At 46.8% G+C, this 13877-nt stretch overlaps 2 protein-coding genes across 6 annotated transcripts in view; both read left to right on the plus strand.

Moving 5' to 3' along the window:
- LOC118938868 (globoside alpha-1,3-N-acetylgalactosaminyltransferase 1-like) overlaps positions 1–6391 on the plus strand; it is a 44914-nt gene extending 38523 nt beyond the window's left edge. For 4 of the 5 annotated variants that reach the window (XM_036945442.1, XM_036945443.1, XM_036945439.1 and 1 more), the window contains one exon: positions 6156–6391. The gene's annotated coding sequence lies outside the window, so the exon portion shown is untranslated. Of the gene's footprint in view, positions 1–6127 lie in introns of all 5 variants that reach the window. The other variant, XM_036945440.1, reaches the window with a different exon arrangement.
- Positions 4302–6134, plus strand: LOC110507939 (globoside alpha-1,3-N-acetylgalactosaminyltransferase 1-like). The gene is made up of 3 exons (XM_036945564.1): positions 4302–4371; positions 4944–5223; positions 5350–6134. Exons 1-3 carry the CDS (start codon positions 4302–4304, stop codon positions 6038–6040), a joined length of 1041 nt encoding a protein of 346 aa, XP_036801459.1. The 3' UTR covers positions 6041–6134.
- Positions 6392–13877: the final 7486 nt, after the last annotated feature.

Raw genomic sequence — 13877 nt, forward strand, 5'->3', positions numbered from 1 at the left:
CTAAATAATATATTTCAGAAAAGTAGGAAATAGGAATAGGAAATAGGAAATAGGAAAGAAAAGAACAAACTATACAACTTACTTTTTCTAGCTTAACAGCTGTTTGAATGTTTTTGGGTCATTTAGAAAAGTCCTTGTTTTTTGAAAGAAACACACATTTTTATTACCATTAAAATAACATCAAATTGATCAGAAATACAGTGAAGACATTGTTCATGTTGTAAATGACTATTGTAGCTGGAAACGACAGATTTTTAGTGGAATATCTACATAGGCGTACAGAGGCCCATTATCAGCAACCATCACTCCTGTGTGACAATGGCATGTTGTGTTAGCTAATCCAAGTTTATCATTTTAAAAGGTTAATTGATCAATAGAAAACCCCTTTGCAGTTATGTTAGTGAAGGGTTAAAGTTGATATTGGGGGTCTTCTCAAGACCCCCACCACTGATTATGTTGTTATTAATTTGCTTACGTGCCATTGTACTGATGCTCACTCTATAGCTGAATATTAAGGCCTCTGTCTGTGCCTAGCTCTCTGCTAAAACACGCAGGAACGGCGTCTGTGTGAAAAGGTGAGAAAAGGGACTGTGGGTGATAGCGAGACACAGAGAGACAGCGTCTGTTTTTCTCTGATACTGTGGCAGATTTGCATAACGCTGAAACAGGTTCTCAGAAACCTCGTGTTAACTGGGTCTTTTAGCTGCACATGAAGGGTTTTAACATAGGAGATCACACCATAAGGTGTGACCTCGGGTATATAAGATCCTGTCTTTCTTTTGTTCGGGGCTGAACTCAGGAGGGACATACGTTTGTATGTTGATCTTTGACTTCTGACTACAACTGTTTTCTAATTAAAATATCTTAATGTTAGATATGCACATTTAGTGTATTCAACCAACATTAGCTGAAAACTGTTGAACATTTAGTGTAGTCATTATTTGTTAAGTAAATAAACGGAGCCCAGAAAAGTGGAACCAACATTAGAACAGCTGAAAACTGTTGTTCTGATTAATGAAGCATTAAAACGGTCTTTCTTTAGACTAGCTGAGTATCTGGAGCATCAGCATTTGTGGGTTCGATTACAGACTCAAAATTGGCCAGAAACAAATAACTTCCTTTTGAAACTCATCAGTCTATTCTTCTTCTGAGAAATGAAGGCCGTTCCATGCGAGAAATTGCCAAGAAACTGAAGATCTCATACAACGCTGTGTACTTCTCCCTTCACAGAACAGCGCAAACTGGCTCTAACCAGAATAGAATGAGGAGTGGGCTAGGCCCCGGTGCACAACTGAGCGAGAGGACAAGTACATTCGAGTGTCTAGTTTGAGAAACAGATGCCTCACAAGACCTCAACTGGCAGCTTCATTAAATAGTAACCGCAAAACACCAGTCTCAACGTCGGTAGTGAAGAGGTGACTCCGGGATGCTGGCCTTCTAGGCAGAGTTGCAAAGAAAAAGTTGTATCTCAGACTGGCCAATAAAAAGAAAATATGGGCAAAAGAACACAGGCACTGGACAGAGGAACTCTGCCTAGAAAGCCAGCATCCCAGAGTTTTATTTTATTTTCCTCTGTAAAATATCCCCACAACATGATGCTGCCACCACCATGCTTCACCGTAGGGATGGTGCCAGGTTTCCTCCAGACGTTACGCTTGTCATTCAGGCCAAAGAGTTCAATCATCAGAACAGAGAATCTTGTTTCTCATGGTCAGTGTCCTTTAGCTGCCTTGTGGAAATCTCCAAGTGGGCTGTCATGTGCATTTTACTGAGTAGTTGCTTCCGTCTGGCCACTCAACCATAAAGGCCTGATTGTTGCGGTGCTGCAGAGATGGTTGTCCTTCTGAAAGATTCTACCATCTCCACAGAGGAACTCTGGAGCTCTTTCAGAGTGTTGTTATGTTAGTTACATATCATTGTTATCTTCCACATTAGCGTGTAGCCTAGTATATCACACGTCTTTTCAAGGACCTTTATTTGCAAAACTACTGAGATAATAATCAGTATGTCACGATTGTCGTAAGAAGCGGACCAAAGCGCAGCGTGGTGTGAATGCATCATTTAATAGATGACGAAAAACACGAAGTAAACTGTACAAAAACAATAAACAAACAAATAACGACCGTGACGCTATCATAAGAACTGTGCTGACACAAGCAACTAACATAGACAATCACCCACAAACAAACAGTGCAACCCAGGCTACCTAAGTATGATTCTCAATCAGAGACAACTAATGACACCTGCCTCTGATTGAGAACCATACTAGGCCGAAACATAGAAATCCCCAAAATCATAGAAAAACAAACATAGACTGCCCAGCCCAACTCACGCCCTGACCATACTAAATAACGACAAAACAAAGGAAATAAAGGTCAGAACGTGACACAGTACAACACAGTCTGGCTTGATCTGTATATCTGTAAACATTGAGATCATAATCAGAACAACACAGTCTGGCTTGATCTGTATATCTGTAAACATTGAGCTCATAATCAGTACAACACAGTCCGGCTTGATCTGTATATCTGTAAACATTGAGCTCATAATCAGTACAACACAGTCCAGCTTGATCTGTATATCTGTAAACATTGAGATCATAATCAGAACAACACAGTCCAGCTTGATCTGTATATCTGTAAACATTGAGCTCATAATCAGTACAACACAGTCCAGCTTGATCTGTATATCTGTAAACATTGAGATTATAATCAGTACAACACAGTCCAGCTTGATCTGTATATTTGTAAACATTGAGATCATAATCAGTACAACACAGTCAGGCTTGATCTGTATATCTGTAAACATTGAGATCATAATCAGTACAACACAGTCCGGCTTGATCTGTATATCTGTAAACATTGAGATCATAATCAGTACAACACAGTCCAGCTTGATCTGTATATCTGTAAACATTGAGATCATAATCAGTACAACACAGTCCGGCTTGATCTTGTTTTGTTTCTTTAGTCGTACTGATGTGGCGGCAGTCACCCCGTGGTTGGCACCCATCGTCTGGGAAGGAACCTTTGACCCTGACCTCGTCGACACAATCTACAAGTCCATGAACATCACCATAGCAACCACAGTGTTTGCCGTTGGAAAGTGAGCAGCCTACAACTTTTCCCAAATATTCAAAAAGAGAAATTAAACTATCAATATTTTTATAAACACTGAAACTACACTGAGTGTACAAACATTATGACCACCTGCTTTCTCCATAACAGACTGAACAGGTGAATCCAGGTGAAAGCTATGATCCCTTATTGATGTCACTTGTTAAATCCACTTCAATCAGTGTAGATGAAGAGGAGGAGACGGGTTAAAGAAGGATTGTTAAGCCTCAACACATTTAAGACATGGATTGTGTTTGTGTGCCATTCAGATGGTGAATGGGCAAGACAACAACAACACTGTGTATGAGGCCATCACCAGCTATGGGAAGCATTGGAGTCAACATGGGCCAGAATCCCTGTGGAAAGCTTTCAGCACCTACTAGAGTGTATGAGGACATGACCAGCTATGGGAAGCATTGGAGTCAACATGGGCCAGAATCCCTGTGGAAAGCTTTCAGCACCTAGTAGAGTGTATGAGGACATGACCAGCTATGGGAAGCATTGGAGTCAACATGGGCCAGAATCCCTGTGGAAAGCTTTCAACACCTAGTAGAGTGTATGAGGACATGACCAGCTATGGGAAGCATTGGAGTCAATATGGGCCAGAATCCCTGTGGAACGCTTTCGGTGGTGCAACTCAATATTAAGGTGTTGTTAATGTTTTGTACACTCAGTGTATGAGGATATAACTAGCTCATGTCACATGGCAGGTAATACAATATCATAATTGTCATGATTCACAGTTTGGCTAAGATTTGAATAATTGTACTACTTTGTTTATTTTCTGGTAGACTAATTTCTGGTCGGAAACGGTTGAGAATGTCCTATACAGTCCTATGAGAATGACCATACAACAAATAGAACAACTAGAATATTCTATAATTGTGGTACAGCAAAGGTCAACTATTCTAGTTCTGGGTCCATGTGTCCATGTTCTGGTTCTCTGGGTCCATGTTCTGGTTCTCTGGGTCCATGTTCTGGGTCCCTGGGTCCATGTTCTGGGTCTCTGTGTCTCTGGGTCCATGTTCTGGGTCTCTGGGTCCATGTTCTGGTTCTCTGGGTCCATGTTCTGGTTCTCTGGGTCCATGTTCTGTGTTTCTGGGTCCATGTTCTGGGTCTCTGTGTCTCTGGGTCCATGTTCTGGGTCTCTGGGTCCATGTTCTGGGTCTCTGTGTCTCTGGGTCCATGTTCTGGGTGTCTGGGTCCAAGTTCTGGGTCCATGTTCTACAGAGTGTTTCTGGCATCAGAATCGCAGGTGCCTGATACTGCCGTTGTGCCATTGAGCAAGGCATCTTAAACCCTTATGTATTGAACAGGTCACTGACAAAATAATGGAAAACACTAGTAAATGAGGGATACAACGTATATTGAAAGCAGGTGCGTCCACACAGGTGTGGTTCCTGAGTTAATTAAGCAATTAACATCCCATTATGCTAACTGTCATGTATAAAAAGGCTGGGCTGACTATTATTTCAGTCATTCTTTTTGCAACCATGGCTAATCACCCAGAACAACAATGCCCCCATTTACAGGGCACAAGTGGTCACTAAATGGTTTGATGAGCATGAAAATGATGTAAACCATATGCCAGTCACCAGATCTCAATCCAAATGAGGCCGTACCTGAGATAGAGTTTTCCACGACTATCAACAAAACACCAAATTATCCCTCCGATAGAGTTTCAGACACTCGTAGAATCTTTGCCAAGGTGCATTAGAGCTGTTCTGGTGGCTGGTGGTAGCCCAAGGTTGGTGGTGGTGGCCCAAGGTTGCTGGTGGTGGCACAAGGTTGCTGGTGGTGGCACAAGGTGGCTGGTGGTGCCCCAAGGTGGCTGGTGGAGGCCCAAGGTGGCTGGTGGTGCCCCAAGGTGGCTGGTGGAGGCCCAAGGTGGGTGGTGGTGCCCCAAGGTGGCTAGTGGAGGCCCAAGGTTGCTGGTGGAGGCCCAAGGTTGTTGGTGGAGGCCCAAGGTTGCTGGTGGTGGCCCAAGGTTGCTGGTGGTGGACCAAGGTGGCTGGTGGTGGACCAAGGTGGCTGGTGGTGGACCAATGTTGCTGGTGGAGGACCAAGGTGGCTGGTGGAGGACCAAGGTTGCTGGTGGTGGACCAAGGTGGCTGGTGGTGGATCAAGGTGGCTGGTGGAGAACCAAGGTGGCGGCCCAACTCTCTATTAAGATGCTTTATGTTAATGTTTCTTTTATTTTGCCAGTAACCTGTGTGTCTTTAAATTCTGACAGATACGTCCGCTTTCTCCGAGATTTCCTGGAGACAGCAGAGAAGCACTTCCTGGTCGACTTCAACGTGCGCTACTACGTTTTCACAGATCGTCCCGACGATGTTCCATCAGTGAACCTGTCTCAGGGGAGACATTTGAGTGTGATCCAGGTGCCAGGTTCAAACCGCTGGCAGGAGATATCAGCCCGGAGGATGGAGATCATCCAGACAGCCATCGAACGTCAGATCAGCAGGGAGGCCGACTACATCTTCTGTCTGGACGTGGACAGCAAGTTCCACGCTCGCTGGGGAGCCGAGTCTCTGGGCAGGCTGGTTGCTGTGATTCACCCATGGTTCTACCAGGCGACCCGTGACCACTTCACATACGAACGGCGTCCAGCCTCGACAGCCTACATCCCCATGGATGAGGGAGATTACTACTATGCCGGGGCCGTGTTCGGGGGGTTGTTGGAGGAAGTGTACACACTAACAAAGGTATGTCGGAACCAGCTTGAAGAGGACGCGAGGAATTCCATCGAGGCTGCCTGGCAGGAGGAGAGTCACCTCAACAGGTACCTGCTTTACAACAAGACCAGCAAGCTGTTGTCTCCAGAGTACCAGTGGGATGACAAGAAGACCAAAACCAAAGAGGTCAAAGTAATTCGCTTCTCTTCTGTCGTTAAAAACTATGCTGAAATTCGTCCCAATGTATAGGACTAGGAATTGGATATTCGACCGACAGAAGAAAAATTAATAGATTATGGTTAATGTTAGTTTAAGTTCAGGTATAGCGTTACTGAGGTTTGGGTTAAGGTTAGGTTAAGTTCAGGTATAGCTTCACTGAGGTTTGGGTTAAGGTTACTGTAGGTTAAGTTCAGGTATAGCTTCACTAAGGTTTGGGTTAATGTTAGGTTAAGTTCAGGGAAAGGTATAAAATGTCACATTGGATATTCCGGCCCCATTCATTTTGTGTTGGTGAAATATAGACACTGACATAAAAGTACTATTTTAAATGTACTGTATATCAGTCACTGTTGTAGTTTGGGGATAATAACGTTCTTCATTTATAGGAAATTAAATATTTAACCACTTTCAGAATGTTTGTGTTATTTCACTACTTGTTACATTTCCCACAGCCAAACTAAAAACAACATTTCCCCTCTGACAACGATATGCGGTGTATGAGTAACAAACCAGCGGTTTAGCGGAGAGATGGAGAAATAGGGAATGTTGCATGGATTCCACCTATAGATGTGTAGCTCAGACAAGACACCGTGCTGGACTGAATTTACATTAAGGAAAACATTAGCATAATGTCAGAGTGGAGCTGGCATTCCTTTCCAGAAACAACCCCTAACAACTAGACATGTACTGTAAACTGTATGAAAACAAACACGAAAACAAAGGATAATACCCCTTTAAAAAGGTATAAATATGGAGGATTCACTTCCTTGTGTAAAAGCATCCTGCCAATGACAAGGCAAAAGGGGAAATCCTTCAATTCAAGTTGTACCATCTAATCCATGTTATGTAAGGGATAATCAACGAGGGGCTATGGGTTCAATGGAAAATAATGACATGGAAGGTGTGTTCTATGACCCGCAAGGGGATTAGATTTGACCATTTAAAACCACAATACAACCACATGTTTATATAATCCATTTAAAATGATTGAGGATTACAAGTTCAAATTGAAAATATTTGAAAACGAAATATATACACAAGATTATAATATGAAAAACAAGTAGTTATAACTACACTGAACAAACAATATCAACTCAACATTCAACAATTTAAATAGATTTCACTGAGTTACAGTTCTTAAAAGGAAACCAGTCAATGGAAATAAATTCATTAGGCCCTTATCTATGGATCCAACATGACTGGAAATATAGATATGTATCTGTTAGTCAAAGATGACTTTTAAAAAGGTAGGGGTGTGGATCAGACAACTGGTGTATCTGGTGTGACCAACATTTGATCAGGCTGTTGATTGTGGCATGTGGAATGTTGTTTTTTTTTGTTGTTTTTTTCACCTTATTTAACCAGGTAGGTCAGATGAGAACAAGTTCTCATTTACAACCTGGCCAAGTTAAAGCAAAGCAGTGCGACAAAAACAACAAGACAGTTACACATGGGATAAACACATGTACTGTCAATAACACAATAGAAAAATCTATATACAAATGGAGTAAGGAGGCTAAGCAATAAATAGGCCATAGTAGTGAAGTAATTACAATTGAGCAAATAAACACTAGAGTGATAGATGTGCAGATGATAACGTAAAAGTAGAAATACTGCTGTGCAAAAGAGCAGAAAAGTTAATAAAAACAATATGGGGATGAGGTAGGTAGTTCGATGGGCTGTTTATAGATGGGCTATGTACAGCTGCAGTGATCGGTAAGCTGATCAGATAGCTGCTGATGAATTAAATTTGTTTTTTTTTTTGTCCCCATGTGCATTTGCAAACCGTAACAGAACGAACAGTGAAGATAGATGGGCAATCAATTCACATATGGTGTCCAGGGTACAGCTGGGAGCTAAGGGGAAACTATTACCGGCAGCAACAGTGAGAGACTCATTTCTGGAGAGATTACTTTTTAAAATTAGAAGCTCGGACTGTTTGGGCATAGACCTGGAAAGTATGACAGAACTTTGCAGGCTATCTCTGCAGTAGATTGGGATGGTTGGGATGGTGTTCTTCAGCTTGCAAGTCTCCCCCTTTTTCCCTCCAAACATAACGATGGTCAATATGGCCTAACAGTCCTATTTTTGTTTCATCAGACCAGAGGACATTTCTCCAAAAAGTACGATCTTTGTCCCCATGTGCAGTTGCAAACCGTAGTCTGGCTTTTTATGGCGGATTTTGGAGCAGTGGCTTCTTCCTTGCTGTGAGGGCCTTTCAGGTAATGTCAATACAGGACTAGTTTTACTGTGGATATAGATACTTTTGTTTCTGTTTCCTCCAGCATCTTCACACGGTCCTTTGCTGTTGTTCTGGGATTGATTTGCACTTTTTGCACCAAATTACGTTCATCTCTAGGAGACAGAATGTGTCTCCTTCCTGAGCATTATGACGGCTGCGTGGTCCCAAGGATGAACCAGACTTATGGAGGTCTACAATTTTTGTATGGGTCCTGGCTGATTTCTTTTGATTTTCTCATGATGTCAAGCAAAGAGGCACCAACTGACTCAAATTATGTCAATTAGCATATCAGAAGCTTCTAAAGCCATGACATCATTGTCGGGAATTTTCCAAACTGTTTAAAGGCACAGTCGGGGGCGGCAGGGTAGCCTAGTGGTTAGAGTGTTGGACTAGTAACCGGACGGTTGCGAGTTCAAACCCCCGAGCTGACAAGGTACAAATCTGTCGTTCTGCCCCTGAACAGGCAGTTAACCCACTGTTCCCAGGCCGTCATTGAAAATAAGAATTTGTTCTTAACTGACTTGCCTGGTTAAATAAAGGTAAAAAAAAAAAAAAAAAAAAAAAAAAACTTAGTGTATGTAAACTTCTGACCCACTGGAATTGTGATACAATGAATTATAAGTGAAATCATCTGTCTGTAAACAATTGTTGGAAAAAAGTAGATGTCCTAACCGACTTGCCAAAACTATAGTTTGTGAACAAGAAATTTGTGGAGTGGTTGAAAAACGAGTTTTAATGACTCCAACCTAAGTGTATGTAAACTTCCGACTTCAATTGTATACTCTACAGACAAAAAACTACTATTGTAAATGCACTATTTATCAGTCACTGTTGTAGTTTGGGGTTAATAACGTGGACGGGGGCCAGTTCTGGGCCAGACGGACTTCCTCTCTGGTCTGGTAGAGGTGGTGGTCTGCTGCAGGATAGAAGGCTGGGCCCTGTGGAGTGGACGGGGGCCAGGTCTGGGCCAGACGGACTTCCTCTCTGGTCTGGTAGAGGTGGTGGTCTGCTGCAGGGTAGTAGGCTGGGCCCTGTGGAGTGGACGAGGGCCAGGTCTGGGCCAGACGGACTTCCTCTCTGGTCTGGTAGAGGTGGTGGTCTGCTGCAGGGTAGAAGGCTGGGCCCGGTCCAGTCTGGCTAAGCTGATGGAGGTGATGATGCCCTGGTGATGGGTGGGGCCTGTGGGGTGCACTGGGTCTGGATGGGGGTCTCTGGGTGGTCCTCTGTCCAGCGCAGCATAGGGGGTGTTTGCCTACCAAGTACCACGTCCTTTAGAGACTTGGCAAACAGCCCTACTGTCTGCTTCCTCAGGTGGGAGTGGTCGTGCAGGTGCTCTGGGGTGATTGTTGGGTGGTGAGCAACGTGCACGTTCGGGAGTAGGCCACACCCTCTGGTGATGTCAGCATTGACTTTATGAATGGTACGGGGATGAAAGTCTTTGCGGGGCAGCAGAGTGGAGATGGTAATTGGGGTATTTGAGTGGTATTTGGGGAACCACTCGGAGGCCCTCTCTGCTACTCTGTTGACCAGGCTGCCTACTCTTTCCTGCTCCTCCCGCAGGTTGTTGGTGCCGGTGTGAATAATAATGTAGCCTGGTGTTCCAAAGTCAGGCTGGGAAAGGGTGGTTGGTATGGAGGGGGGGGGGGGGTAAAGGGTGGTCGGTATGGGGGGGTAAAGGGTGGGTGTAAGGTGTACTAAACCTGTTGTACTCGGCTCACGTGACAAATAAATGTTGATTTGAATTTAATTTTTCTCTCTGTCACGCCCTGGTCGTATTTTGTGTTTATCTTCATTTAGTTGGTCAGGCCAGGGTGTGGCATGGGTTTTTGTATGTGGTGTGTTGGTATTGGGATTGTAGCTTAGTGGGGTGTTCTAGTTAAGTCTATGGCTGTCTGAAGTGGTTCTCAATCAGAGGCAGGTGTTTATCGTTGTCTCTGATTGGGAACCATATTTAGGCAGCCATATTCTTTGAGTGTTTCGTGGGTGATTGTCCTTAGTGTCCTGATGTCCTGGGTCTGTGTTTATGTGCACGAGTATTAGGCTGTTTCGGTTTTCGTTACGTTTATTGTTTTGTAGTGTTTGTATTTAGATTCGTGTTGCTTCAGTTTAATAAACATGGATCGTAATCTACACGCCGTATTTTGGTCTGACTCTCTTTCACGTACAGAAAACCGTTACAGAATCACCCACCACAACAGGACCAAGCGGCGTGTCAACAGGCAGGAGCAGCAGGAGAAGCAACAGCGGCAGCAGGAGATACGAAATAAGGAATTCTGGACTTGGGAGGAGATCCTTGACGGAAGAGGACCCTGGGCTCAGCCAGGAGAATATCGGCGCCCCAAAGAAGAACTGGAGGCGGCGAAAGCGGAGAGGCGTTGGTATGAGGAGGCAGCACGGCGACGCGGATGGAAGCCCGAGAGTCAGCCCCAAACATTTCTTGGGGGGGGGGGGGCTAACAGGGAGTATGGCTACGCCAGGTAGGAGACCTGCGCAAACTCCCTGTGCTTACCGGGGGGCTAGAGAGACCGGGCAGGCACCGTGTTATGCTGTGGTGCGCACGGTGTCTCCAGTGCGGGTGCATAGCCCGGTGCGGTACATTCCAGCTCCGTGTATCGGCCGGGCTAGAGTGAGCATCGAGCCAAGTGCCATGAAGCCGGCTCTACGCATCTGGTCCCCAGTGCGTCTCCTTGGGCCGGCTTACATGGCACCAGCCTTGCGCTCGGTGTCTCCGGTTCGCCTGCATAGCCCAGTGCGGGCTATTCCACCTCGACGCACTGGCAGGGCGACCGAGAGCATTCAACCAGGTAAGGTTGGGCAGGCTCGGTGCTCAAGAGCTCCAGTGCGCCTGCACGGTCCGGTCTACCCAGTACCACCTCCACGCACCAGCCCTCCGGTGGCAGCTCCCCGCACCAGGCGTCCTGTGCGTGTTCTCGGCCCAGTACCACCAGTGCCAGCACCACGCATCAGGCCTACAGTGCGCCTTGCCTGTCCAGCGCTGCCAGAGCCTTCCTCCTCTCCAGCGCTGCCGGAGTCTCCCGCCTATCTAGCGCTGCCAGAGCCTTCCTCCTCTCCAGCGCTGCCGGAGTCTCCCGCCTATCTAGCGCTGCCAGAGCCTTCCTCCTCTACAGCGCTGCCGGAGTCTCCCGCCTGTTCAGCGCAGTTGGAGCCTTCCTCCTCTCCAGCTCTGCCGGAGTCTCCCGCCTGTTTAGCTCTGCCAGAGCCTTCAGTCTCTACAGCGCTGCCGGAGAATCCAGTCTGCATAGAGCTGCCAGTCTGCATGGAGCTGCCAGTCTGCAAGGAGTTGCCAGTCTGCAAGGAACTGCCAGTCTGCAAGGAACTGCCAGTCTGCAAGGAGCTGCCAGTCTGCAAGGAGCTGCCAGTCTGCAAGGAGCTGCCAGTCTGCAAGGAGCTGCCAGTCTGCAAGGAGCCGCCAGAGCTGCCAGTCTGCAAGGAGCCGCCAGAGCTGCCAGTCTGCAAGGAGCCGCCAGAGCTGGCAGTCTGCAAGGAGCCGCCAGAGCTGCCAGTCTGCAAGGAGCCGCCAGAGCTGCCAGTCTGCAAGGAGCCGCCAGAGCTGCCAGTCTGCAAGGAGCCGCCAGAGCTGCCAGTCTGCAAGGAGCCGCCAGAGCTGCCAGTCTGCAAGGAGCCGCCAGAGCTGCCAGTCTGCAAGGAGCCGCCAGAGCCGCCAGTCAGCATGGAGCAGCCAGAGACGCCAGTCAGCATGGAGCAGCCAGAGCCGCCAGTCAGCATGGAGCAGCCAGAGCCGCCAGTCAGCATGGAGCAGCCAGGGCCGCCAGTCAGCATGGAGCAGCCAGGGCCGCCAGTCAGCATGGAGCAGCCAGTCAGCATGGAGCAGTCAGATCTGCCAGTCAGCCAGACTCTTCCAATTCTGCCAGTCAGCCAGACTCTTCCAGATCTGCCAGTCAACCAGACTCTTCCAGATCCGCCAGTCAGCCAGGATCTGCCGGATCCAACTACCTGCCTGAGCTTCCTCTCAGTGCTGAGCTTCCTCTCAGTCCCGAGCTTCCTCTCAGTCCCGAGCTTCCTCTCAGTCCCGAGCTGCCCCTCAGTCCCGAGCTGCCCCTCAGTCCCGAGCTGCCCCTCAGTCCCGAGCTGCCCCTCAGTCCCGAGCTGCCCCTCAGTCCAGTGGGATTCTGGGTGAGGACTACTAGGCCATGGTCGGCGGCGAGGGTGGACTATCCAGGGACGCGAGGAGGAGGGACTAAGACATTGATAGTGTGGGGTCCACGTCCCGCGCCGGAGCCGCCACCATGGACAGACGCCCACCCGGACCCTCCCTATTGTTTTGATGTGCGTCCGGGAGTCCGCACCTTAGGGGGGGTTCTGTCACGCCCTGGTCGAAGTATTTTGTGTTTATCTTCATTTATTTGGTCAGGCCAGGGTGTGGCATGGGTTTTTGTATGTGGTGTGTTGGTATTGGGATTGTAGCTTAGTGGGTTGTTCTAGTTGAGTCTATGGCTGTCTGAAGTGGTTCTCAATCAGAGGCAGGTGTTTATCGTTGTCTCTGATTGGGAACCATATTTAGGCAGCCATATTCTTTGAGTGTTTCGTGGGTGATTGTCCTTAGTGTCCTGATGTCCTTGTTCTGTGTTTATGTGCACGAGTATTAGGCTGTTTCGGTTTTCGTTACGTTTATTGTTTTGTAGTGTTTGTATTTAGTTTCGTGTTGCTTCAGTTTAATAAACATGGATCGCAATCTACACGCCGCATTTTGGTCTGACTCTCTTTCACGTACAGAAAACCGTTACACTCTCTCTCTCTCTCCTGTTGTCCCTTTACATCATATTTTTGTCTCAAGGGCCACATGGGGACTTTGAAATTTAACAGAGATACCGTTTTTTTCTTCCTCACCATCTTAGCTCCGTTCAAAAAATGCAGAACTAAGAACAGATATAGCCCTTGGTTCACTCCAAACCTGACTGCCCTCAACCAGCACAAAAACATTCTGTGGCGGACTGCAATAGCATTGAATAGTCCCTGTGATATGCAACTGTTCAGGGAAGTCAGGAACCAATACATCCAGTCAGTCAGGAAAGCAAAGGCCAGCTTTTTCAAGCAGAAATTTGCATCCTGTAGTGCGAACTCCAAAAAGTTCAGGGACACAGTAAAGTCCATGGAGAACAAGAGCACCTCCTCCCAGCTGCCCACTGCACTGAGGCTAGGTAACACGGTCATCACCGATAAATCCATGATTATTGAAAACTTCAACAAGCATTTCTCAACATTTCCCAGCTTCTCCTTTACCCAAATCCAGATAGCAGATGTCCTGAAAGAGCTGCAAAACCTGGACCCGTACAAATCAGCTGGGCTTGACACTCTGGACCCTCAATTTCTGAAACTATCAGCCGCCATTGTCGCAACCCCTATTACCAGCCTGTTCAACCTCTCTTTCATATCGTCTGAGATCCCCAAGGATTGGAAAGCTGCCGCAGTCATCCCCCTCTTCAAAGGGGGAGGCACCCTGGACCCAAACTGTTACAGACCTATATCCATCCTGCCCTGCCTATCTGAGGTCTTCGAAAGCCAAGTCAACAAACAGATCACTGACCATCTCGAAACCCACCGTACCTTCTCCGCTGTGCAATCTGGTTTCCGAGCCGGTCACGG

Source organism: Oncorhynchus mykiss, chromosome 15, assembly GCF_013265735.2.
Source record: "Oncorhynchus mykiss isolate Arlee chromosome 15, USDA_OmykA_1.1, whole genome shotgun sequence".
In the NCBI taxonomy this organism is placed as follows: Eukaryota; Metazoa; Chordata; class Actinopteri; order Salmoniformes; family Salmonidae; genus Oncorhynchus; species Oncorhynchus mykiss.

Coding starts and splice junctions, on each gene's coding strand:
- LOC110507939 (XM_036945564.1), top strand. CDS start 4,302: ATGTTCTGGGTGTCTGGGTCCAAGTTCTGGGTCCATGTTCTACAGAGT. Junction 4,372..4,943: donor TTCTGGCATCAGAATCGCAG/GTGCCTGATACT, acceptor TGGTGCCCCAAG/GTGGCTGGTGGAGGCCCAAG. Junction 5,224..5,349: donor GTTGCTGGTGGTGGACCAAG/GTGGCTGGTGGT, acceptor AAATTCTGACAG/ATACGTCCGCTTTCTCCGAG.